The sequence below is a fragment of the Mya arenaria genome, chromosome 8 (assembly GCF_026914265.1).
Source record: "Mya arenaria isolate MELC-2E11 chromosome 8, ASM2691426v1".
In the NCBI taxonomy this organism is placed as follows: Eukaryota; Metazoa; Mollusca; class Bivalvia; order Myida; family Myidae; genus Mya; species Mya arenaria.
The window spans coordinates 39,927,733-39,954,178 of NC_069129.1; the positions used below are offsets into that span (position 1 = coordinate 39,927,733).

General features: G+C 35.3%; 2 protein-coding genes across 3 annotated transcripts; one reads left to right on the forward strand and one right to left on the reverse strand.

Moving 5' to 3' along the window:
* Window positions 1-950: 950 nt before the first annotated feature.
* Window positions 951-9,257, forward strand: LOC128243679 (coactosin-like protein). Its single transcript, XM_052961578.1, has 4 exons — window positions 951-1,167; window positions 3,909-3,994; window positions 7,397-7,554; window positions 8,350-9,257. Exons 1-4 carry the CDS (start codon window positions 1,091-1,093, stop codon window positions 8,458-8,460), a joined length of 432 nt encoding a protein of 143 aa, XP_052817538.1. The 5' UTR covers window positions 951-1,090; the 3' UTR covers window positions 8,461-9,257.
* A 2,910-nt stretch (window positions 9,258-12,167) lies between these two features.
* LOC128244947 (valacyclovir hydrolase-like) lies at window positions 12,168-21,419 on the reverse strand. 2 transcript variants are annotated; one of them, XM_052963114.1, is made up of 8 exons: window positions 21,250-21,419; window positions 19,574-19,630; window positions 19,239-19,339; window positions 17,991-18,157; window positions 16,866-17,019; window positions 14,649-14,780; window positions 14,238-14,361; window positions 12,168-12,887 (listed from the first exon to the last, which is right to left on the reverse strand). In XM_052963114.1, exons 1-8 carry the CDS (start codon window positions 21,345-21,347, stop codon window positions 12,797-12,799), a joined length of 924 nt encoding a protein of 307 aa, XP_052819074.1. In that variant the 5' UTR covers window positions 21,348-21,419; the 3' UTR covers window positions 12,168-12,796. The 2 variants fall into 2 exon arrangements, with proteins under 2 accessions (XP_052819074.1, XP_052819075.1); XM_052963115.1 differs by lacking the exon at window positions 14,649-14,780 and adding an exon at window positions 14,834-14,965.
* Between the last annotated feature and the right edge of the window lie 5,027 nt (window positions 21,420-26,446).

The following is a 26,446-nucleotide window of genomic DNA, read 5'->3' on the forward strand; positions in this document are numbered from 1 at the left end:
TCAGTACGTACGTCACACTTCATCTGGCTCGATAACTAAAGAACGCTTGGACTCAGGAACTTCATACAAGTTATATTGAGGATATCAGTTTTAGCTCGTCTGAACACAAAGGGCTCAGCGTTAGCTATGGTGATTGAGTGAAAGTCGGTCGTAAACATTTTAGTGCAAATTACATATTCTTAACCAAAGGGACAATTTCAACCAAACTTCACAGGAATGTCCCTTGTGTGATCATTTTCCAGATTCCTTCGGTAAAAGAGTTTCCATGCAGAACTTTGGTTGCCATGGCAGCAGAAAGGAAAAACCGGAAACTGCTGGCCCGATTTTAACATGATTTCACGGGAATGCTCCTAAGGTCACCCGGTATCAAATTCCGTCACCCTGTGTTGATTCGTAAAAAAATGGCCACCAGGCGGTGGGCTACTTTTCACTTGTCTATATGGTAAACTTTGAAAATCATCTTCTCAGAATCCGCTGGTACGATTTCAAAATAATTTTCAAAGAAATGATCCTTAGGTGACCCGCTTTCGTATTCCTTCATCCCATGTTGAATCTTAAAAAAAACATGGCTGCAAGGGGGGGGGGCTACTTTTAACTATATGAAAAACTTTGACATTGTTTCACCTGCGGCGTACGAGCGGGAGGCGTACGATTTAACGTTGATTTATTAGAGCCCTTAGTCAAATCAGATGAGCGATATTGGGCCAGCTTTGCCCTCTTGTTATTTTATTTTAATACAAGGTAGTTCATTTGTTCACGTTTTTGTTAGCTTGGTTTATATACTGGAAGCTTTGTTTGGTATTATCATCGTTATATCGGTTACATCGACGCAATGCAAAATTAAATGCGACAATACAACTCTATTCAACCGAAGTAGCGATCGAGTCCATTATAAACCAATGAAGCCATAGCTTTTAAGTCGACCCTCAATTAAGTACGCTCTCACAATCGGATGACGCGATCGAAGTAGTCGGAAGTGAAAGTTGATGGGTGGACATTTATAAAATAATTTCGAAACGGTTTGAACACGGATTAGAAACTTATTAGTTCTTTGTGATTTATAGTGTGTTCATATTTTTAAGAAGAAATCATGGCGAAGATGAATGATAAAGAGCAAATACTTGAGGCGTACAACGATGTTAGAAATGACGAAACGGCAACTAACTGGTAAGAATTTGAATAGAGGAAATGAATCATTTTTTTGTAGACGAATTTTACATAGGTTGCAGATTAAGGTTGTTTATTGAGTCATGACTGTTTTTCGAATATGTTTTAAATGAAATTTATTATTTTGTTTTATTCTTGTATTTTATTAAGTATCTACATAAAGGATCGACATTTGATCACGTGAGGTATACGCCCACTGATACGATAGTTTTAGTAGTAGTATACATATTAATTATACTCACATTCATGTAAAATGTGATTAGTTATTAGTTATATTAAATATTTGACTAACAAGACAAAATATGTTTGTTTTGACTGACATATGTATTGACATTAGTACTTGTAACATTTTATGATTATGCGTAATCTTAAACACAAATAACCGTCTGTCTGTCCATTTATGTTGGCTAATAACGCCACTTAAAAGTTCGTTTTAATCGCTTAAGTTTATAATACGTTTCAAATGGTTCACTCAGACGGGTACTTCATAAGGAAACAATTTCTTGACTTTATCATTATGTCTTGTTTATGCTTGGTTGAAGATAATCTTGTGGGATAAGGAGAAGTAATAAGTAAAGAAAAAAGCAAATGCTTTGATCAAGGAAGAAAACATTAGAAACAGTACAATCTTAATTGCTGCATGAAAACAAACGTTGTGATATAAAACATGTTAAAGTTTACGGACACTATACCAGAAACACCACTCCAAAAGTAATTTAAATGTTCGTCTGAACAAACGGTGGCATATGCGATAATATTAATTATGAGCGTTACACTCATTAGCCTGACACAACATTTCTTTTATCTTTCCTAAGTTATCTTTTCTATGTCATTATCGGTTATATAAGGTAATAAAATAAAACAAAATGCACCATTTAAACCTAAAAAAACCCATACATTTCTTGGGCCGAACCCCCTTTCAATAGTTATATAGTACTATATATATTTTGTTTATGTGAGAAGGGCGCATGACCAATTATGCGCGAACCTAAGGTACGCCCCCTTGAAAGCCTAATTCTGGATCCACCCCTGCGATTTTACTTACAAGTATATACAATGTATCTGACTAAGTGTCCATGGTAACACTATTTCCATAAACCATTGACAACATTGACTTGTACTGCAGTTGAAATTCGAACCTTTCATATCACCGCAACAATGAATGAATACATAAATCATGTACGTAAAACTATGTATATGGAATGCATATATGTACATAACCGTTACACATTACAACAGATACATATTTAACTACGTTAGTGCAGGGGCGGATCCAGGATTTGAAACTAGGGGGCGCAAGCTTTGGGAGACTTTTTGATGTGTTCCCCACCCCTCCCCAAATCAAAAAGTACATATATATATATATATATATATATATATATATATATATATATATATATATATATATATATATATATATATAGACTCCAGACGTTGTTACCGTTCTAGTTTAGCATTATTTTTTGTAATTTTTATTTTTTTGTTTTGACAAAATCTCGGCTGGTTAAATGTACAAAGGGACGAACCAAAACATTTTAACAGAAATGCTAATTTAATTGTTGCCTTAAGCATTATGACATCAAAATGCACCGACGAACAATTATAACAAAAGAGTCTAGCACTTAGCAGGGGGTATTGGCCGCCACTGACCCTGTTATGTAGACTTGTTTTGCAATTACCGATAATATTAATAATAAGTCAATTATATCATGTGACGAATTGTTCCATTCCTAAATATGTGCTTGTTAGCTACAAAGAATTAATATTAACGGTTTGACTTATGTTATGCACAACTAATTCGTAACAAGTTGCACCACAAAGGCATGGAACAATATAGTGGTGACATATGTGATTTTGTTCGTGGCCGCGACCTAGCTACTAACTCGTTCCCTACGACTGAGTTGTCTAGTAGTCACGCCTTAGTTACCTCATGGCCACTACTTAGTTATCTCATGTCCACGACTTAGTTATCTCATGTCCACGACTTAGTTATCACATGGCCACGACTTAGTTATCTCATGTCCACGACTTAGTTATCTCATGGCCACGACTTAGTTGTCTCATGGACACGACTTAGTTATCTCGTGATCACGACTTAGTTATCTCATGGCCCACGACTTAGTTGTGTCATGGCCACGACTTAGTTATCTCGTGATCACGACTTAGTTATCTCGCGGTCACGACTTAGTTGTCTCATGGCCCCGACTTAGTTATCTAGTGGCCAAGACTTAGTTATCACGTGATCACGACCTAGTTATCTCGCGGCCACGACTTAGTTGTCTCATGGCCACGACTTAGTTACCTCGTGACCACGACTTTGTTATCTCGTGGCCAAGACTTTGTTATCTCGTGGCCACGACTTAGTTATCTCGTGGCCACGACTTTGTTTATGCCGTGGTTCACGACTTACACGTTCCTACTACTTAGTTATCTATAAGACGTGACAACGACTGACTAAGTCTACGGAATAAAGTAGTAAGTCGTGGCCACGACAAACAAAAACACACATGTCACTTCTATGCCAACGTTCCACCGTGAAAAGATTGATTCCTAGAACAAGAGTTTTATTAATAGTGTTAAAAGTCTGTTATTCGCGGTTTACTCTCAAAACAGTAAAACGAATCAAAGAAGTCCATTCAATATTAAACTGTCATTTTTTGAAAGGTTCCAGAAAAAATGAATAGTACTTATTAATGAAATAAAATGTGGTCATAATGTGAAGTGTACAATTCTAATTCCAGGTGCTGTTTGAAGTACGATGAATCCAACACGCTCAGTTTGGACAGCATGGGCGAGGAGTTTGATGAGCTGAAAGCCAAATTTGGAGGTACGTGAAACGTAGCATGGGTTCTAAAATTGAAGAGTCAGGTTGAGGAGGGTGGGGTCTGTGAAAAAGTCATAATCAGAGGTATTGCAGCCTCCGTTGTTGTACGGATGACTCAAAGGGAAGACATGGATGGGGGTCTGTAAAATAGTTATTCGCAGGAGTATTGCAGCCTCCATTGTGTGTGGGGACGACTCATAAGGGCGACATGTATGGAGTCCGTAAAAAAGTCATTCGCTGAGGTATTGCAGCCTCCGTTGGTGTACGGACAACCCAACGGGAAAACATGGATGTGGGTCTGTAAAATCGTCATTCGCAGTGGTATTGCAGCTTCCATTGTGTGTGCGGGCGTCTCAAAAGGGCGACATGGATGGGGGTCTGTAAATAACCATTTGCAGAGGTATTGCAGCCTCCGTTGTGTGGGTGGTGACTCAAACGGGCGACATGGATGGGGGTCCGTAAATTAGTAATTCGCAGGAGTATTGCAGCCGTATTGTGTGGGCGGGCGACTCAAACGGGCGACATGGATGGGGAGGTCTGTAAAAAGTCATTCGCAGGAGTATTGCAGCCTCCATTGTGTGTGCGGGCGACTCAAAAGGGCGACATGGATGGGGGTCTGTAAATAGTCATTCGCAGAGGTATTGCAGCCTCCGTTGTGTGTGCGGACGACTCAAAATGGTGACATGGATGGGGTTTGTACAAAAGTCATTCGAAGAGGTAAAGCAGTCCCAATTACTTATGTGATTGACTTCATCGGGCGACAGGGTAGCGGGGTTAGGCCCCGGTATTGTAAGGCAAACTCGTAAGGAGCACTCCTATCCATTTTGAAGGTTTAACATCGGCGAAGATGTTTAGCTCTGCACGAAATAACTTAAAAAGATAATACAGGACAGGGCGTGGAACATGGGTTTAGGTCTGTTAGAGAGTCTATTCTTGATGAGTATATCCAACGCACACGAAATTACTTCTGTAGAATATGGTACGTCATAGAAGCAAGCCTATATACATTTAAAACAGTTCTGATAACAATCCAATACAGAGTCCGAACTAAACAATTTTCCCGGCGTTTTGTGAGAATATCTCCTTTTATAAAATAAAACATTAAGTATGTATATAATCATCAGCAAAAGAAAATTAGAGGATGACAAATCAGAAATGGTCATCGTATTATTCAAGTATCATCATCATACATAGACGTGTGTCCACCTGTCCTGTTTGAAGAGCGGAGTCATTATCATAATGTGAGGTTTCGTCGATAAATGGACACATATATCGGTATAATTGAGTCCAGTCTGGGCCAATTTCACTGCCCCGGGCTTTATCAAATGATAGTGGTCGTATTGTTAATAAATAGTAATTATTGTATTTCTTGTTATCAAAACTTATACAATACACAATTATCAGTTGCAATTGAAATAAAAAAAAATCTGCTATCAAATGTGATCGAAATTGCAATGCACTCAATAAATTGTGCATTTTATTTAAGTGCCGCGGTTTCGTTTACATTAGTAAATATAAAGCACTACTTTTGAGCATGAAATAAAATTAAATGATGCAATTTAAAACATTCAAATAATAGTTTCCGTTCACGCATGCGTAACAGTACGCCAACGCGAACAATACATAAAAGATTCAAATTCAAATTCAAATATTTATTGTATGAAGGCCTCCGGCCCATATACAGATATGCATACATAAATACATATAAACAACGTGGAGTTGACCAAGCATAGAATTCACAAAATATTAGTTGTTAATATGGCATCATACATGTTAATCAACTATTGATACACTGTCTTTAATTTTGTCTGCATAATACAAATACATAGCATTTTTTTGCAAAATTTCTTCATTTTTTGTAGCTATTAATATGGAACTTGTGAAGACTAGGGTAAACATAATACTTAGATGGTATATACACTTCTCTTATATCTCTATACAATGGACATTTGATAACAAAATGATATTCATCCTCAACAACATTTTTACAATATAAACACAATCTATGGTCCCTATCAATTCCGGTATGCCTGCCTGTTTCGATAGCAAGGCGATGCGATGAACATCTAAAATTTGCTAAACATTTACGAAATTTATCAACTGTAACACAGTTCACATATAATTCTGCTTTTAAACACGATTTTATATACATGTAAAATTTATTAAGTTTCATATTTTCAGAACAAGTTTGACTCCATAATTGTAGATGTTGATCTTTTAATCTCGTTACATATTCTTTAAGAAAGGCACTTTCATTTACTACTTGCTAACAGAAATAACGTACATATATATTTTGCATTATTTGAAAAGTGCCGGTTATGACCTCCTACTGGAAAGGACAATTATATGTACTATTTTTTTTTAAATATTTCAAAATATTAAATTTTAAATTAACTTTCAGCATGAACAAATTTGTTAAATACCCGAAATATTATTATATGAGTATGCCCTAATGAAACCGTTCTTGATGAAATCTGAGTTAGGAAAATATCTCGAATGGCTTTGTTCTTCATTTGAATTCAGTGTATAACAATACAAGTTTTAAAATTATCCTCAACATGTTAATTCATCCTCCTTATGTATAGATCAAAGCGCAAATGGGAGAAAAAACACCGCGACATCGCGCGGGGCGTTACAAAAGTTAGCCCATAGGGAGAAACGTTCAGTCTAACGACTAGTAATAGATTCGTGACAGCAAATATAAAATTTTAAAGGCGGTATAAATGATATGTCTGTTTCAAGCTTCATTTTAAACATTTAAACGAAACAATCAAACAAATGATAAAAATTATCTCTCAATGCAATAAAAAGGGTTAGGGTCGGGGAAAACACATAGGGTAGGTCGGGTAACCTCAAACAAACAGTTTTTAACACTGTATTAAATGTATTTTTGCTGTATTTATACTCTTAATCCTCAACTATTAAGATCGTCATGATTGGCCATATAAACCGCCTATATACGTTACCATTAACTTGTACATGTATGTATGAAATTCATAAGTAATACTTGCAGTACGTTCCCCACATCCTTTCAACATTTGATAAAAGGATAACATATGTCACACAACTGCTCGTTAGTTAAAAACACTCACTTTTAAGTGCTTTATAACATCCGTGATATGAGCACAAACTGCAAATTGTGAACTGAAATACATGGGTTGCGGAAGAATCCGATTCATTTCGGCCCAATCGTCCAATTCGGCCTTCTTTTCTTAGTTTTAATGTATATATTTTCCCTAAAACATCCAACAAGTTCAATAGTAGGTCGAATTAGGCCAGGCCAAAATGGTTACTGGGCCCTATTGGCCCAATATATACATAGCACAAAAAGGTAATCTCGATTTCCTCGGCCAGGTTAGAATGGGTATGCTTGTGTTTTACAGATCGTTGTTTTCTTATTTCCAGAGGATGAACGGGTGTACGCGTTTCTGCGAGTCCAGACTGGTGATGAAATGAGCAAGCGAATGAAATTTGCACTGATAATGTGGGTCGGCCCTCGCGTTTCCGCCATGAAGAAGGCCAAAATGAGCACAGAGAAGGCATTTGTTAAACAAGTCTTCTTGGTAAGATTTTTTTCTTACATGTATATCAATCTCGAAAAAAAGTACATTTTATGGTTTTTGGGAATGTGTACTTATATTACAGGTAGTAAAATATAAAGACGCGAGATATAATTGTATTATTCTTTCATTAATAAATACGACATTCAAAACCACCGTCGTTAATCACGGTACTTTCTTTCCTTATACGTCATACATACCGTGGGAAAATTGACAAAATCTGGTATATATGAGGGTGCATGAAGCAGGGGAAACAACTCGTCTTCCAATATCGCATGCTGTTATTAAATACTCTCCAATAACCAGGTTATATCAGTTGTCTTCGCAGGCGAGTGGTCCAGGTAGCAGTTTAAATTATTTGTAGTGATTAATTTACTATTCGAGCTTTCGCCTGAATACACTCTTGCGCACAGTGGTCAGAAATTGGCTCATGGTGAGGATTATTTGATAAGCATATAGAGAGCTGAATTTTCTACCTTCTGCACCCTGTGCATAGGAGTGAATATATTTCTACGATAAAATACTAGTATGAGTCTCTGTGCATATATGACAGTCAGATTACCTTAGAGGATTCTTTGCGAAACCAATGAAACTGCCTGTTTAATGATTCATGATTACTTAGCCAAATCGCCCACGGAGCACAAAGAAGCATAGGGCATTTGTGAATCGGACGTATCCGACGATGCTTTTAACGTCTTCCGTTGTGAAATAACCATGTATAAACTGTACTGAATAGTACAAAGGTTTGTGGAAACATATTTCCGGCAGCTAGACTCATCTCAGGCATTTCTTTTCCAGAACTTTGCCGTCGAGATGTTATTTGACGATCTTCACGACGTAAAATACGAGAAAATCCGAGAAGAGATGATCCGAGCTGGTGGGGCCAACTACGGCACAGGGAGATCATAATGTTTCTAGACCTTAGACCCTTAGTTTTATAAGTTGTTCATTGTCATTTCATCGATTACATGGAATTCCACAACAACGATTCGACACTCGACTTTGTTCATGAAAAATGCTGAGTTTTTGAAAACTGTTATCTGTGAAAATGTGTGCAATATATGAATGATTTTGATGTTATTTTAATAAAAAAAAAATGAAGAACAATAACAGCAACTTGAATACAACTACAAGCGTTTTGGTATGTTGTAAAATTTCACAAACTGACTTCATGACATATTATACATGTATATTTAAACGTCTCTGTAAACATTCCAGCCTGTTAAGGTAAGCCATTCATCATTAGGATGCAAATATGTGTTACTAGTAGTACATTTTAGATATTAACATGGAAAGTATTGCTATGTTTAATTTATATTGATTAACCATTATGTCATTTTTGCCTGAATATCATTTTTGAATAACACGATATTGACGCTTATATTAAGATATGATATATTAAAGGGAGGTAATAAAATAAATTTTCACTATGATTATAAAGCAATTTTAAAAATTTGTTTCTCAAATGACATTCTGTCTGTATAAAAAGGCTGTCCATGAAAACCTTTTGACACTTAATATTATGCAATTGTAAAATGAAACATTAGCATTGTTTGTATGTATGATGGATGGTTTACCTTATTACTCTCTGTTGTGATGTTTCAGTAAACACTTCAACAATATCATCCTGTGTACATAGCCAATAAGTTATGGACAAAACTGTATCTATTTGTATCTTAAATGCTGATTAATAAATATTTTGTTTAGTTTTGAAGTAGTAATATATCTGAAGTGTCGACAAAGCAAACGAAAAAGCCACTTAGCCTTTTTCAGATCACACTTACCTTGAGACGCACAACTGTTTATACTCCAAGTGAACAGGAAATGGTATTTCTTGATAACATTCCTCACACCAGGCAGTATATATAAGTTTAAGTACATAGGGACAAGAGACATCCTATCAACAAGTGGTCATAACAAGTGTTAAAACAAACTTTTTATACCACACTCAGGGGCGGGTCCAGGATTCGACGTTAGAGGGGGTGTAATTTAGGTGCGTAATACCTTTTGACTTGCGCACGTCCCTCTGATCCGAACTCTATTTGGCTTATAATGTTATAATGTTTGCAGGGGGGTTTGTGGGTATTCCCCCAAGTAAAAATGTGAAAGTGCCCCCCCCCCCCCGTGGAGCCGATAGTGACACTGACAAAGGGTATTCGGGTCATGAGCAAGGTTTCTACTATGTCCTCCGTGTTGCCCCGACTTATATATTACCCTGGTATTTGCTAATTTGCATTGTCCTTCTTAACAGCGGTCTGTAGATGACAGTGACAAAAGTTATAGCCATCAGTAACCTTGACATTTTCTTACAATATACGCAAAGAGCTGGCCAATGACAAGCTTACTATTCATGTTCGTAACTATAACGTCATGGGCTCTCAGATTACAATGTGTATATTTTGTGCACTTTAAATTAAGTATATTTGGATTTTGAGACAATGTTCCAGTTATTATACGCCCGTCTTAGGCCGGTATTCCATGTGCACGCTGTACGCATCCGCTGTCCCTGTAAGTTAAATCGAACCATTTTAATGCTGTTTGGTCTATTCCATATGTTCGCGTACAGGGTTTGACTTAAAAATGATACAAAAAATGGGCAAAAACTTTTCTCTCTGTCAAAACAAGTGATGTAGAGTGCTTGAAAACAGTTTCAAAAAGCAACGGAGAATGAACTATCTTTGTTCAATTTGTTTTTTTTTAACACCAAAATAAAGCAAGTTTGTCAAACATTTGTAGCTATAAATGTGATAAAAATTGTGGCTATTGAAATAAAAGACTTCTTCACGACCAGGTGTTATTTCTACATTTACAATGGTGTTCTGTATTCTGTTCGCGACCACATGAAATACCGCTTCCGTTTAAATTGCGAAATAATGGGATGCGGGCGACAGATGCAGTCACCGTCCCAACGAATTGTTGATAATGGATTCACTTGCGGCGGGCGGCGTTCATTGAGCTGCTCACGTTCTAACTCGAAAAACATCTCCGAGCATCACCAAACTATGACAACATGCGTTTGGGAAGAATATATCGACTAGTTTCAGCAATTTCGCTCATGTCACTTCAGAACTAAATGCTTAAAATTGCTTCAATTTCTCAAACTAAGTCTTGTCAGCGCGCTAGTTCTATGAGTTGTGTACAATTACCAAATATGGACAATGTGTATAGGCGGTATATCTCGACCTGGCTTGATCACCAGCCATGTCGCTGTTAGTCGAGAAGCTGTGTCCGACCATCATCAAGCTTAGATATATGGAGTTTGTTCCGAATATCTCGGTCATGCGCGATAATGATGCGCCAGTCACTCTAGAGTTATGGCTCTTGAATTGCTTCAATCACACAAACTGTATGTTGTCCGCGCTGTACCAATATGAATGTGTCCGGTCATCATCAAACTAAGGACAAAATGTGCATGGGCAGAACATCTCGGTAAGATTCTATAACCAGCCATGTAGCCCCAAACATTTTTGAGTTATGACCCTTGAGTTAGTTATATTACACAAACTGTATGTTGTCCACGTTGTAACTATATCAGATTTTGTCCGATCATCACCAAATTTGGATAGTATGTGTATGGACAGAATATCTCGGCCAGGTTCGATAACCAGACATGTCGTCCATTTTAGAGTAATGATCCTTAAATTGCTTAAATAAAACAAACTGTATGTTGTCCGTGCTGTTACTCCCAAGAGCTGTTGTGCGACCATCATCAAGCTTTATAATATGTTTATGACAGAATATCTCGGCCAGGTATGAAAACCAACCGTGATGCCCAATTCACTTAATTAAATTACACAAACCCGATGTCCGCGCTGTATCTGGAGGAGCTTTTGTCGATCATTTCGAAACTTGGACAATATGTGTGTGGGCGGCATATCTCGACCAGGTTCGATAACCATGCATGTCGCCATGCTTAAATTGCAATAATTAAAAAACAACAACAACAGTGAGTTATTTCGCCGGGCGTACCTTGTGACAGTTGTTGGTAATGGGATTTAAGCATGATTTTAAATGGTGGTTGTGAACCTGTAGACGCCACCTGGACACAGGAATGGTTTAATGTCGTGCTTTGGACATGTGAATTATAAAACTGATCATCAGGTTTCTATTTTCTTAACATTTTTAGACCAATTTTTAAGTCAAAGCAATAGCATTTTTGAGATATGATTGAATTTGCAGGTGCACAATTTATCATGCTGACCAGTTCTTCTATGAAGTTCCATGTGTGTTATTGCAATATTTTGGAAGGTACATGTCACATAAAATCGCAGTTGCACAATTTCCCTTGCTGACCAAACTTGCTTTGAAGTTTCATGTGTTAAGATTATTATTAAAGCACCATAACTCTTGTTAGACAAAGTAAAATGTCCCAAAAATGCTGAGCTATATTGCTATAAAATTTCATGAGTGTAGATGCAATACTTTTGAGCAACATGTGACATAATATATTGTGGCGGGACATGGAATCTATATAACACATATATAGCTGGTATAGTAAGGGTCACACAATTATTATAACAATTGTTTCATGGTCTGACCACATCATTATTAACGGAACCGGAAGTAAACTCCCTCCTCTTTTTTGATTGGTCGCAACAAATAATAATTTTTGTAAATTATCAAAATAACTTTATTTTTAAGAAAGTTCAATCTATTACATGACACAGTAAAATTGTACACTAAAACAATCTAAATCTTTTTATTAATTAATTACTGAACTCCTCAGCTTTCCTTCAATTTTACAAACTTTTTTCATAAAACCAATACAGTTGGCGTTTAGTAAAAGTTAAAAAAACTTCAAAAGTTATATAAACAGGCAGAAATAATCGAACACCATTGCACAAGGAGAAAACATTTTTTACATTTTTCAAATTCTATTTCAGAATAATGTACATGTTGAACTTACTATGGCTATCTGCTACAGGAAACATAGGCTACAGTAGCATCTTTTAAACAATAAATACTTGCATAAATTAATGTGTGTAAATGAATATATTGAACATAAAAAACATGAGATTAAAGGAACATAAATTAAAGCACTTTAGTTTAGAAAAATATTTTTAGCACTTAAATTCTGATACAACATTCAAGTCGTCAATGGAGGAACGTCTACAAGGAAAGGGAATTTAAATACTTTGAAGTATTATTTGTTGTTAATATTATGAATATGTTAATGAAGTCTTCTGGGCACTTAAAACACAAAGTCATTTACAATTTTCAATAGCAGGACTTTAACAAAGGGAGTCTACTGTTTAAGAAAATGCTCCACTAGGAAGTTAAATTCCCTGTGATATTTCTGGTGAAGGTTGTGTTTCCCTTCTGGCATGATGTACAACCTGAAACATAATTACATTATAGCTTTTAGGAAAAGTAGCTTACTTTATGTTATGCTTAAATCCGCTTACTTTATTTTATGCTTTTCAGTGGTTTATTGAACATACACCTGCCATTTTAGACTTTGTTTAAAGCAGTGAGTTTATCAAAATATAATATAACTGTTTCAATCATTTTAGCCCATTAACTTCAAACACATGGCACAAATTCTCAAATCACTACCGACATCGTCCATATATTGCATGAGACACAATTGAAGAGATTGCTTAAGATAACTGACATGATGTGCACTTTTATAATAAGTTAAAAACTAGAATACCACAAACTGAATATGCCACTTGCTTGGAGCTACAAATTTTAGGAATGGAAAATATTCAAACATTTATTATCTATGGGCTGATATTACTAAAGTGATGTGTATCACATAGTTCAAACAAATTTTAACATACTATGTTACACTAATATATATGTATAGAGATGGTCATTTTTGAAAAATCAAGGCCAAAAGCTCAAATTCCAATGTTGCAATCTGGCAGGCAATAAAACTTCAATGCATATACATATTTTATGTCTATGTTCATTGCCATGATTGAATAAGGGAGGAAATAGTGAGTTTGACAATTACAGGGTTGTAAAATCAGCATGAAAAGGGTGATAGAAATCAAATTAGATACTATGCATGTAAACATTGTGACCAAATTTTGTAAGGTTTGGATAGGAAATGCTTAAGTGAGCAGACATATTAAATTTTGATAAGTTTTGACAATTTATTGACCATCACTCTGCAAAAAATATTGCATTGTGGTTCCGACAAAAGTGAGATATCATTCCCATTGTCGTCCCCACATTTATACAGAATTGGATAAGAATTGCTTGACTTAGAGGGAACAAGATGAATAAGGTCAAATTTTGACATTTCAAGGGCTATAACTCCAGAGTGAATCATGTTCATATGGCTTTTGACCATATTGTTCACGATATTTCATCCTTAATTAATCAAAGACTGTAGAGAACATTGGCTAACAAATGCTTAAGTTAGAGAGCAAACAATGTGACATTGGTTAAGTATTGCCAAATCAAGGGTCGTAACTACAGATTTGATTCTGCAGACAGCAATCGCCCGTAATCAGGCGTCATATTATGCCCTTTAACAGTGTAACCTTTTTTGGTAAAGATGGAATAAGACATATCGGTACTCAAGTTAGAGAGAGGACAAAGTAAATCTGGCTGTTGATTGAACAATGTCTGCATATAATGCCCATAAACGTTGTTCTTAGGTTAGGAAAGGTTGGATAACAAGTTAGAGAGCCGACATGATTCTGTGACAATGCCATGCTATGCATACCGCCTACCTGGATCCTTTAATGGTTTGATGCAGGAAGTCTGGGTGTTCTAAAGGCACAAGTGGGTCCTTCAGACCGTGCACTATCAGGGTCTTTGCTTTTATTTTCTCAACCTCTTGAATGCAAATATCACCTGAAATATAAGATGGTATAGAAAGTACATAAAAATGAGAATATCCACAGTTTAAACATTCACATTGTTTTGAATAACAGAATTTAGTTCATGCACTAGAAACGTGGAAAATTCACATTCTCCAACACCAATTTGCAACTAATTAATACCTTGAATGACAAAGGCAACAGTTCACTAGGCTGACCTTTGTCAAATAGCGATGACTATTCACCAAAAAGCCATTCAAATAAGATTTAGAAATATAATAGACCGTATAAAGCATACTGCCTAGGAAGTATTCAACGTACCATTTCTGCTGTCGTAATAATTCTGGAAAGCATCAACCCAATTTTGCCACTGTTCTCGGAAATATTTCTCCCCATACAAAGCAAGGAAGGGTGATCTCATTTTCTCACTCCAGTTTGAGATGTCCTTAATACCTGAAATTAAGACCACTATGTATGCTAAGTCTACCACTACAGCACACCCGTACCATTTCTCTTGTCAAGGTAATTTTCCACGGCTTCCACCCAGTTATGCCATTGCTCCCTAAAATACCTCTCCCCGTAAATCGCCAGGAATGGTGACCTTGTCCGCTCGTTCCAGTTCGAAATATCTTTGATACCTAGAATTAAATTTTCAATTCCAAGATATGTAAGTGTTTTTTTTCTGAAGAAGGCAAAACCTGATTACTTTTTTTCTCTAAATGAAAATAAAATTGTAAAGTTGCAATTGAAGTTCAAACATATTTTTTTCATTTTCTTTTGAATTTAATTCAAGTGTTATCACTTTTATTTCATCAATCTTAATTAGTGTTTGCACAAACAATGTGAAATAATCATGATGTTATCAACATATTGGAGTTACATCCTATCTCAATCTTTATTAACACAAAGTTAACTGTGCAAAATGGTTGTAAGTGCAATTACAACTGGTTTGCTAAAAAATAAATGATCATTTTCAGATACAACCTCTTGTCTTGTGTAGCTATATTTTAATTGAACGGGATTACAAATGTAAACAAAGCAAGAGATGTCACAGAAGCACAGAAACGATACAAATGTCCCCGGATGACCTCGTTGGACAGATAAGCCAGTAGTATTTTGACCTGTCTGTACAGATAGCCTTCAGTACCTAACATATTTTCATGGTGACCTATCCTACCTTCCCAAGAAGATTGTAAATATTTTTAAGTCAATAAAGGGTCAACATTTATATTTAAAATCATATAAAGATTATGAGTGAAAACTTTAACTAAACAAGTCAACATGTCAACTTTCACCAATCAACATGCGTTTGTTTTTGTATCGTATAAAACCCTTCCCTGACTGGGATCTATTTTTAACTAAAAATACATAATCTTTGTTGGTATTATCAATCAAATAATAAAAGTAGATTGAAACAAGAGTCAATATTTGAAAGTCTAAAAATTATTAAAATCTGCTGTCAATATAATTCAATATTTTAATTCTTAATTAAAATGATAGAAGTGTCCCCTTCCAGTTTAAAGCCTTGTGAAAAGGAAGAGCGTGTCTCAAGAGAATATCCATGAAAAGTTTAACAAATCCTACCAATAAATCAAAGTTGTTTAAGTCACCAAAGCCCATGTGATAGTGAACTAATGGTAAACTTTATCCATCAAAATGCAACATTTTTAGCCGTAAAATCTACCAGATCACCCATGTCTACTTTTGACGTATTGCCCTCTATCCACATACTGAGTTTCATGAACCTAGCTTTGATACTTTTTGAGTTATCACAGGACCAAATTGGCTATATTTATTAATGTCAAGGGAAATAACTCTGCTTTACCTTATCTGAAGAAAAAAATTAAACTAACTGGCATAATCTCCATATTGCCCTCTTTCCACATACTAAGTTTCATTAACCTAGCTTGGATACTTTTTTAGTTATCCCAGGACCGAGAATTTTTTTCCGTCAACAGCTTTTTTTAATAAGTCAAGGGCCATAACTCTGCATAACTTTGTCTGACGAAAAAAAAACTCTCGTGTAACATCGTGCTAACAAAGAGTGATTAATATAATGTTGCAATAACTTGTTTCACAATCGTTTTAAAATAAATAAGTTTAAACAAATGAAGTAATCTGGCTCCATGAAATGAGATTCTGAAGCCTATTAGCTTGAGATTTTTAAAGACATTGGGGCTAGAGCTGGTATTCATAATACATCTTAAGTAATTTCTTAACTTAGATCAATTTCCGAAACCTTTGTAGTCAAATTTAAAGAAAAGTACAAGGTAAACATGAAGGCATGTACATAAAATGAATTTAATGTGTTTCAAAATATATATATATATATATCTTATGACCAGAGAGATTCTTAACTTAGCAAAATGACTTAAGTAAAACTTTTATGAAGAATACTGGCTCAGTATTGGTTTCTACTGTCAGTGAATGGACTTGAAAGTGACTCATATCAGCTTATAACTGTTTTCATAATCCGGATTTGATATACATGTATTACGATTAGTAACTACTATATAACCATAATCATAAACAGTTTACCATTGTACACATCCATATCTTTCTTTGTGATGTAGGCGTTTGATCCCCAGACAACAAGTTTGTTGACCATTTGTGGGTAGCGAGCCGCTGCAATCATCCCTGATATTCCCCCGTCAGACCAACCCAGGATCGACACTTTCTCTACCCCCAGCTTCTGCTCACAGATAAAAAAGTGTGGTTATAAATACACAAAAATCAAGGCTACCATTACCAATTTGAAACCAGAAGTATGAAGTTACTTGAATTCCTTCTACTCAAATTTCCATGCCATCAATTCTGGGTGTTAGAGACTCTGGAACTATGAAGATTTCTCTACAGAAAAAAAATATAAAATAATGTGCAACATGAACATGATAACTCCACAAAATAGTACTTAAACAATTAATTTTTATTCAAGACTTATTGAACATGTAAGATTAACACCTGAGGTTTTGATTTTCTTAACTCTCTTAGCTTTCACCTTTGGAAGTTTTAATTAAAATGTAGTTTCTGTACTTCCATGGCCTGATTTTCTAAGGTTCATCCCATTTCCAGGGAGCAATAAACTTCTGAACTTCCTATTACAGAAGTTCTGAGGCATTTATAAAATGTGTAAAGAAATTTATACAGAATCAAATTGTCTGTAAAATCACTACGAAGATGGAAATGAACAATATTTTCATTTTTTTTTTACTGTAAGTCAATTATTCATCAGCTATATACAGGTGAGTCACCCCCTGTGCAATAACTGGACACAAATCGACTTTGGAAAAACACAAAACCATGATAAAATAGTTGATATTGTAGCATTTAGACATGTTTTGACTTCTTTTATGCATACACTTTACTGTATTAGAGCTGGTCTTGTAAAGATCTTGTTTGTATTTCTAGAAATAGTGATTTTTTTATTCATTTAGGGAAACTGCGTTTACCAATTAGGGAAGAAATAAGATTCTTTGGGGGGGGGGGGGGGGGGGGGGGGGGAATGGACACTTGTATGCAAAGAGGAAACAGCTTAAAGGATGCAGTAAACTGCACCAAGAAAAATCACTGATGTCAAGGTATGTACATCTCTTTTTTGAATTGCAACATGTGACACTACATATAATAATCTATAGATGACCATATAATATTTTAATTCCACACCTTGATCAACTCAAAAGCATCGTCTGCATCTCTCTGAAGAAACTCCAAGGGCCAGTCACGATTCGGTGGAATACTCTGTCCATAGCCCCGTGGGTCGATGGCTATCAACGTGAAGTCAGTCTTGTTAAAATTTTGCAATTGATGACTGAAATCAGTTCTTGTTGAACCTGCAAAGGTTTGAAATATATGTCAGTTGGCCCAACTGAAAACTACGTAAGGGAAGAATTGGGAACATGGAAAATACTTTGAAAAAAATGACTTCAAAGAGGAAATGTTGTTGGACTAGTCACTAAGCAAATTGCCAGGAAACTTTGATGCTGCTAAAGGAACTACAACAAAATTAAGAACATAAAAAACAAGAGCTGTATAAACAGTATGTGAAGAACGCCCCCTCTATGAACAAGGTCAGTACATGAAAAGTTGATCTTGCCTTTACGTGTCAAATACATATGGCAAGTTATTTTAAATTGCCTCTGAACATAAAAAAATACCACCCATACTTGACAACCTTCACTGTTATGTCCTTATAAGCAGCATTCCATTGTGAATAAACACTAAGTGTATCTTTCACCTTAGAGGTAGGGACATGGGTCTTGTACGCGACATGTCGTCTTGGTATGTTGAACACATGTGGCAAGTTATTTGAATCTGTCCATACAAGGAAAAGTTACAGCCCGGACACGACAACCTATACTCTATGTCCATATATGCAGCACTCTATTGTGAATAAACACTAACTGTGACCTTGACCTTAGAGGTAGGGACAAGGGTCTTGCATGCGACACATCATCTTGGTATGTGGAACACATGTGGCAAGTTATTTTAAAATCTGTCCATACAAGGAAAGTTACAGCCCGGACACGACAACCTATACTCTATGTCCTTATATGCAGCACTCTATTGTGAATAAACACTAAGTGTAACCTTGACCATAGAGGTAGGGACCAGGTCTTGCACGCAACATGTTGTCTTGGTATGTCTAACACATGTGGCAAGTTATTTTAAAATCTGTCCATGAAAGGGAAAGTTACAGCCCGGACACGAGTAATTGAGCCGGACACACGGACGGACGGACGGATAGACGGTGCGATTTTAATATGCCCACCTTCGGGGGCATAATAAAAGAATTTTAATTCATTACATCGAAGATCATAAAAGCAGAGAGATTAAAAATAAATGAGTTTTAGTTCATTAGAACAGGGGAGATGGTAGAAGCAATGAGAGACGAATGATCAGCTTACAATTTACCTAGCGCTCCAGGCAGAAGTATGACATAGTGGTCGCCATCTCCAGTCATTTCAAAGTGAAGTCTCACTCTGTTGACTTCCATCTTGTGTGAAAGCACTCCGCTGCAAAATAATTCAGCTACCAATATAATCTATTTCTTAATTAATTGAAGAGAAACTATCAAATATCAAATTCATATTATGAAACTGTGAAAAACTCCTTAAAATAATGAGATGTATATTTTAACATGAATGTAGTATTCACTCAGGTACGTTTTTGGAACGGGTCCTTTCCAGTCCTGTTCCTTTCTGGTACAGGGCCTATTCCAAGAGAAACTTTTTGAGCTGCATGCTTACCTTTTCCTCTGGTCATCCAACAGACGTGACTTTGCATGTTGATAAAGTGTAAAAAATCTGAAACAGTAAAACCCGAAAACTTTATAAAAAAATATGTTCAAACATATATCCTCAACACACGCATGGTATGTTTGCTTTTTTTTTATTCAATATTTCAGAGTTTTTATCATTTCTATTGAAGAAAAAACATTGTAACGAGCGACGTCAAGAAACACCAACAGATCCCTTCAAAGAAAAGCATGCTCGACCCTGAATGGGTCCACTGGTCTTTATATACAGTAAATTCTCAATCCACACGGATCCCAGGCTTTACTAATTTGCATATTACCAACCAAGTAAACATACGTCCTATGAACGTACTTCCGTCTTTAACAGAATGTTATACTATGAACCCACATCCGCCGCCTACAGTGGACCATTACGTTGATATGAACGCACATCCACCGCCTACAGCAGACCGTTACAATAGCTTTGTTATCGAGTCTGTGTAGTACAAAAATCATCTAAATGCTATGATGCTCATTTACGCTTAACCATTGTATAAAATTCAATTTTGGTTCCTCCGCATTTTTACCAATGCTTCATACTGAGAGATGTGTGTATACATGTAACATTTTACTGGTTATGGTAATTGCCATAATTTTACAGTTTAACAGAACATGTCTTTTTTCCAAACACAACTGAAAGCAGTCCTTTGCTTGATTCAACATCAATTTTCATTATTCAAAAGGTACCAGAGCTATGGTGGCAAGAGAGGCGACCATCTCCCTCAATGGCCAAAAGAAAAATTTGTTATGAAAATATAATTCAGAAACGGCCTGGTCATTAATTGCTAATGTATGTAAACAAAGACAAACTAAATGGTCCTTTGTATGTATGTATGTATGTATTTCTTTAGACCTTGCGGTCAAGGATAACCCGTGAAAGTGCAAGCACTTATTTCCAACGGAGTCCTTTGTTTTTGCTGAAGGGACAGCACGCTGAAGAGACAGTGGTGGGATACAAGGAAGTCCTGGTGCGATACCCTAGCTCTTTTTCGAAGAGACCCCTTGGTTCTTTTACGTGCTCGGTGTAAAGCACCGATACACGGGGTACAACTTTCCTGGGTTAAACCAGTACTGAGTACACCACTTTTCCAAGCACTACCCTTTAAATGCCGAGCGCCAGGCAAGGGAGCTACTTATCCAATTTTTAACGTCTTTTGATATGACGGGGCCAGGGATCAAACCCACGACCTCCCGCTCCATAGGCGGACGCTAACCACTAGGCCACCGAGACGGTGTTTAAAAAATACGGTGTTTACTGAATTAAAATAATTACGGATGGTTTAATTGAAATAAATAGTTTCAATATTGCTCACTCATTGTGAAAAAATAATGATATGTGATTTGATTCATGTATCAAGGTAATTAAAGGTAAAATCAAAAGTACAGTAGTCAAAATAATAATTTTCGAAGTAGTTGAAATAATTTGTATGATCTACAGTACAGTTTTCGTAATTTTAAACCTGTTTCAAACGATTGCTGTGAGTCCCAAAACCACCCCCTTCTCGTCAGTTCAAAAAATACCAATCAAAATCCCAAAAAGTAAATTGACATAAAATAGTTTGTTTATAAACACAAACGGCCTTGACCCAAGATCGTTCAATTAAAGTTTCTACGTTTGACATACTGTACCTTGGATCTCGAGACTCCCTGGTGATGTTTTGTGCACAACTCGTGTGAAAACATTTTGTTAAACTTTGCCCAAAACGTTTGGTTGAATTGGCGAGCATTTTGCATAAAATTAATGCTAACCTTGCATTCTACAGCCGCAAGTGGCCTTGACATACAGTCTAGTCTGCTCGGTTAACTTTATCATCGATATTCAGGTTAAACTCTACTATTTCTCATTGTGGCAATCGGAACTCCTCGGCTAGTTGTGGCTGATGTCCATATTGAAAGGGCGATGGTTTACGGCCACTGCTGGTGGTGTTTCCGCTCTATATTAAATGGCTGATGTCCACATTGAAAAGCCACTGCTGATGATGTTTCCGTCCTATTTTTTAAAATGGCTGACTAGTCTGACCGCCCCGTGGTCTCTTGTGAGTTATGAAATCATCCCTGCTAGACGCACACCCCAGGACCGACTGTGGTTCCGCCAATGTAGTCGCATCTTTTAGTAGTCGAGGTGTTCGCGCAGGTGAAAGTAAATTACGCAGTAAATAATTAAATCTTTTAAAGTTAAAATAATGCTGTTGAGTTTCGATGATACTTATACATTTCTCCTGGCCGAAATTTCTCGAAACTTCTTAAATCTCTTCATGATAGCAGGATTAAGCTAAGCCCACTATTTTTGTTTTTATAACATTTGTGGTTGAATGACTTCTTTAAGATATTTTAGAAATAAAATAGGATTTGGCTTTATGATAATTACAATCAACCGTTTTTCACTCATCAAAATCATAAGTATGAATTTTGGCTTAATGAAATAAGCTACTTAAGCCTGTTAACCTTACGAAGTTTCGAGAAATTAGGGCCTGATGTTGCTAACACACCGAGATCCGTCGTAAATTCGCTCTTAGTTGAATGAACGGTGTCAAATTGAGAAAACGTCATTAACTCAAGGATTTAGCATTTGAAACAAAGTAATGTTTCCAATTTTCTGGCTGTGCTTCAATGAAAAATTCCAGTTTCAGTTTCAGATTTTATTTACTCTCATCACATAATACAAATATGTGTTTTGAGGTCATCAACATGAATAATACAAAATGTTGTATATACACATGTAAAAGAACAATAATATATATTAACCAGGCTGTATAGTTAGTAATGTAGTACTAAATACTAAATAGGTTCAAACAAAAGATTGAGTACAACAGATAGAACTATTTATAAGGACAGTGGATGCTAAAATTCGAGAAATAAAGTAATGTTGGTTAAGGGTTGCCAGGTGGGGTTTTAAAAGCTTGACATATAATTTTGACAAATTTGCTCAGGTTATTCAGCTTCAAAAGATCATTTTCACACATAATATTTTTGAAAGTAAAAATATTAGTGTTATGCATGTTTACATAAGGTAAGTATCTTTTCCTATCATTAACAAAATATGGGCACAGTAAAAGATAGTGGAATTCATCACCAATTTCATTTAGAGTACACAATTGACATTTCTATCATTTTTGTCTATGCCGAGCCATCTTCCTTTTTCAATTGGTAAATGATTATTACAAAGTCTAAAATTAATTAAAGATTGGACAAGGTTCTCATTTACATTAAGATAACATTTTTCAAGTTCCAATTCAATTTTGTAAATTCTGTAATTGGTACATTTGGAGGAGTTAAAGACATCACTATTCCAGGCTTGTTTGAACTGGTCTTTTAAACAAGTCTCGACTAGATTTAACAAAGATTGCTTTGAAGCAGTATAATCTTGGTTCTGCCATATATAGCTGAAACCACATTCATCAAGAATAGCTTTGACATTACTCAACCATCCATAATAATGTTCATGAGCGGTAAAATCTTTCAATAGAAATTTATACAAAATGGATGACATATTGTAATGGTTATGGGTCAGTTTAAACCAAAATACTACTATGCGTTTCTTAGTCATAATACTTAAAGGGTATCGGCCAAGATCACCATAAAGCATTATATGAGGGGTGCTTTTTTAACATTCAAAATATGCTTCATAAAATCAGTGTGCACCTTTTCTATTAAATTAAGGTCACCATAGCCCCAAACTTCACAAGCATAGAGTACATAGGTGCAACCGTATTGTCAAATAACTTAATTTGGCAATCTAATGGTAGACATAAGTTTCTAATCTTCACATAAAGGCAAAATAAAGCTTTTCTAGCCTGCTCCACAACATGTTTTTACAGTTTGTTAGCCTTCTATTTTTTGAAAAAGTTACTCCAAGATATTTGAAAGCGTCTACAACTTCAAATTGTTTGTTATTAACAAAGATATTTCTATTGCGTCTTGGTCTGTCACCAAATACTAAAACTTTTGTCTTTTCAACATTAATATCAAGCTTCCATCTATCGCAGTAATCAGCAAAATTATTCATTAAAGAAATAAGCTCATTTTCTGATTTAGCAAACAGTACTGTATCATCTACATACAATAATACTACTATTTTCAAGTATATATCAAGGTCAACCTCAGTTATATCAATACATGAGTTGCTTTTACTTAGCACATAATGCTCTAAATCATTTAAAAACAAAGAAAACAGTATAGGAGATAAATTTTCGCCTTGTCTGACACCGCTGCAACATTGAAAATATTCTGTTGTGTTATTATTCAACAGTAAACATGATTTAATGTTATTATACATATTTTTTTATGATATTGAACAATTTCCCATTTATATTATATTTAACTAGTTTTGCCCAGCTCTCCATACAGAATCGAACGCCTTTCTAAAATCAATAAATGCACAGAATGGTTTGGTTTTCTTATGCTTGCAATATTTTAACAATAAATGCAAAATAAATATATTGTCAATAGTGCTATGATTTTTTCGAAAGCCAGCTTGATTTTTTAACAACAACTCATGTCTTCAATGAAAGATGTAAGCCTAGCATTTAATACTGCAGTAAATAGTTTACCAAGGCAGCTTAAGATTGTAATTGGTATGTAGTTTTCCGGGGACATCATGTCTCCTTTATTTTTATAGATCGGTAGTATAACACCAACAAGCCAAGATTCAGGTAGAATACCAGTTTGCAACACAACATTGAACAATTTAACATAGACATCAATAAAAAATATGACGCGTTGATTTAATGTATTCATTTGCTATTTGATCTTGACCACAGGCTTTATTATTTTTCAACTTATCAATAGCTTTTGTAACTTCTGATTTGGTAATGCTGTTATCTAAACTATGTAATACATCAACATCTGGGAAGTCTGCAATAGGTTCTTCAACATTTTCGCTATTTGTAGCGTTCAAATTATTAAAGAAATTCAAAAAACACTTCTTCGTCAACAGATGCATTTGGAGATTTGTTATTTAAACTATTTACATATTTCCAATAATCTTTTGGAGATTTACTCTGCATGTTTCTAATTTCTTTCTTGAATTTACGTTTATAATTTTCAACAGAAGTTTTAATAGTTTGCTTTATATATGATTTGCTAGCATTTAACATACGTTGTTTATTTATATCCGCTTTGCAAGACGTATAATTTTGTTAACTATTGTGAAATTCTTTACGGGCATTATTACAGTTGTAATCAAACCATTTTTTCTTTATGTATTTCTTTATCGGTTTCTTAGTATCTTTGTCGTAAGTGGCAAAAGTATTTTTTGCAGACGATGTAAGTACATCTCCTATTTTTGAAACAACCTCATTTATTTTTACCTTATCAAATAAAGTATTGCTACTATCAAGAACATTTATAATATCGTTTATTTTCTGCACATCTAGGTTTGTTACAAATTCTTCACACTTGTCATTTTGCCAGTGACGTATTCTTCGACAAGTAGTGTCTTACAATAAAAAATAATAGGGCAGTGAATGTCTGAAAACAATGGACAAAAGTCAGCAAATTCATAGTGACTAAACAGTTTAAGACATTCTTTAGAGGCAATAATATAATCTACCACAGAAGCATTCTTACAAGTAAAACTACCAACATTTTTTATCAGAAAATAAATGCTCCTCCATTCATTATTAAAAGATAAAAGTTGCTTTTACAGAACTCTATAAGGTTGGAGCCTGTTTACAACTGTATCTTTAGAAGAGCGGTTTACAGCCATATTAGAAGAGGTTAACAATTGTGCAATGTTTTTGTCAAATACTTCATTTGGACTGACATCAACTTGCTCAAAAATAAAGTTCTCAACAATTGTTATATCAGACAGTGAGCCGGTTCAACTCAGTTCCTTTGTCTTAATTTTTGGCAACAATTATTTTAAATCACATCTATCTTCCATCGAAATTATGTCTATTACTTTAGCATTTAGACCATTTTCTTTTATATCTTTATTTTTTTATTTTACAAAGTGTACAATCATTATAAGTTTTGTTTAAATAAGGCTTAGAAAAAGGCAATATTCTACTAAGTAAAACATTTAAGTTGCTTTATGACTAAGGCCTTATTTCAATTTCAACTCTTTTTACAGAAAAGCGTGATAAATAAATTTAAATTTCATTTTCTATTTATATTTATTTTATAACAAAACATACTTTGTAATATTTGACTTAAGGTAATCTATTACTGGTAGGCATAAAACAGTTAAGTAAATTTTCTTATTTTAGAGCAATGTTCATTTACTGCATTTTTTACAAGACATTTGCAATGTCGTTATATTGGTAATGAGTTAAGAATCAGAAAGCACTTTCGTGATGATGATTATTGTTAAAGGTTTTCAGTCGTAACCGTTCATTAATCTGAAATCTGTATCATAAGTGTCAAAATAGTATTGTTTTTTCTTTAATTGGGTATTCATTTTTAATACTGGCTAATAAAGTTTATTTTTCACAAATACTTATCAAACTTTAAATTACGACTAAAATCGACTAAGATATCTATCTATTTCAAAACAGGCAATTCATCCGTCGGGGGAGGGGGGGGGGGGGGTGGGTGGGGGGGTGGAGGCTCCATTTCTATAGCCAATCAATCATTCATAGTTTGAGGCTTCATATGTACCTTCTTTTTCTTCTTCTTTTTGAATTTATAAAGGTCTGTCAGCGCCCATTAATGGCTGCATTATGGCTTGCTCCCGTTAAACAAATTTTAGAATTCAAAGGAGAAATTGGGTATTCGCCAAAATAGTAAATTTCGACCCAAAACGCCGCGAGACCTGCGATGAATGAACATAAGTCATTTTAATAAAGATGCACTCTTACTCCCAAATCAGATTGACCAAAATTAA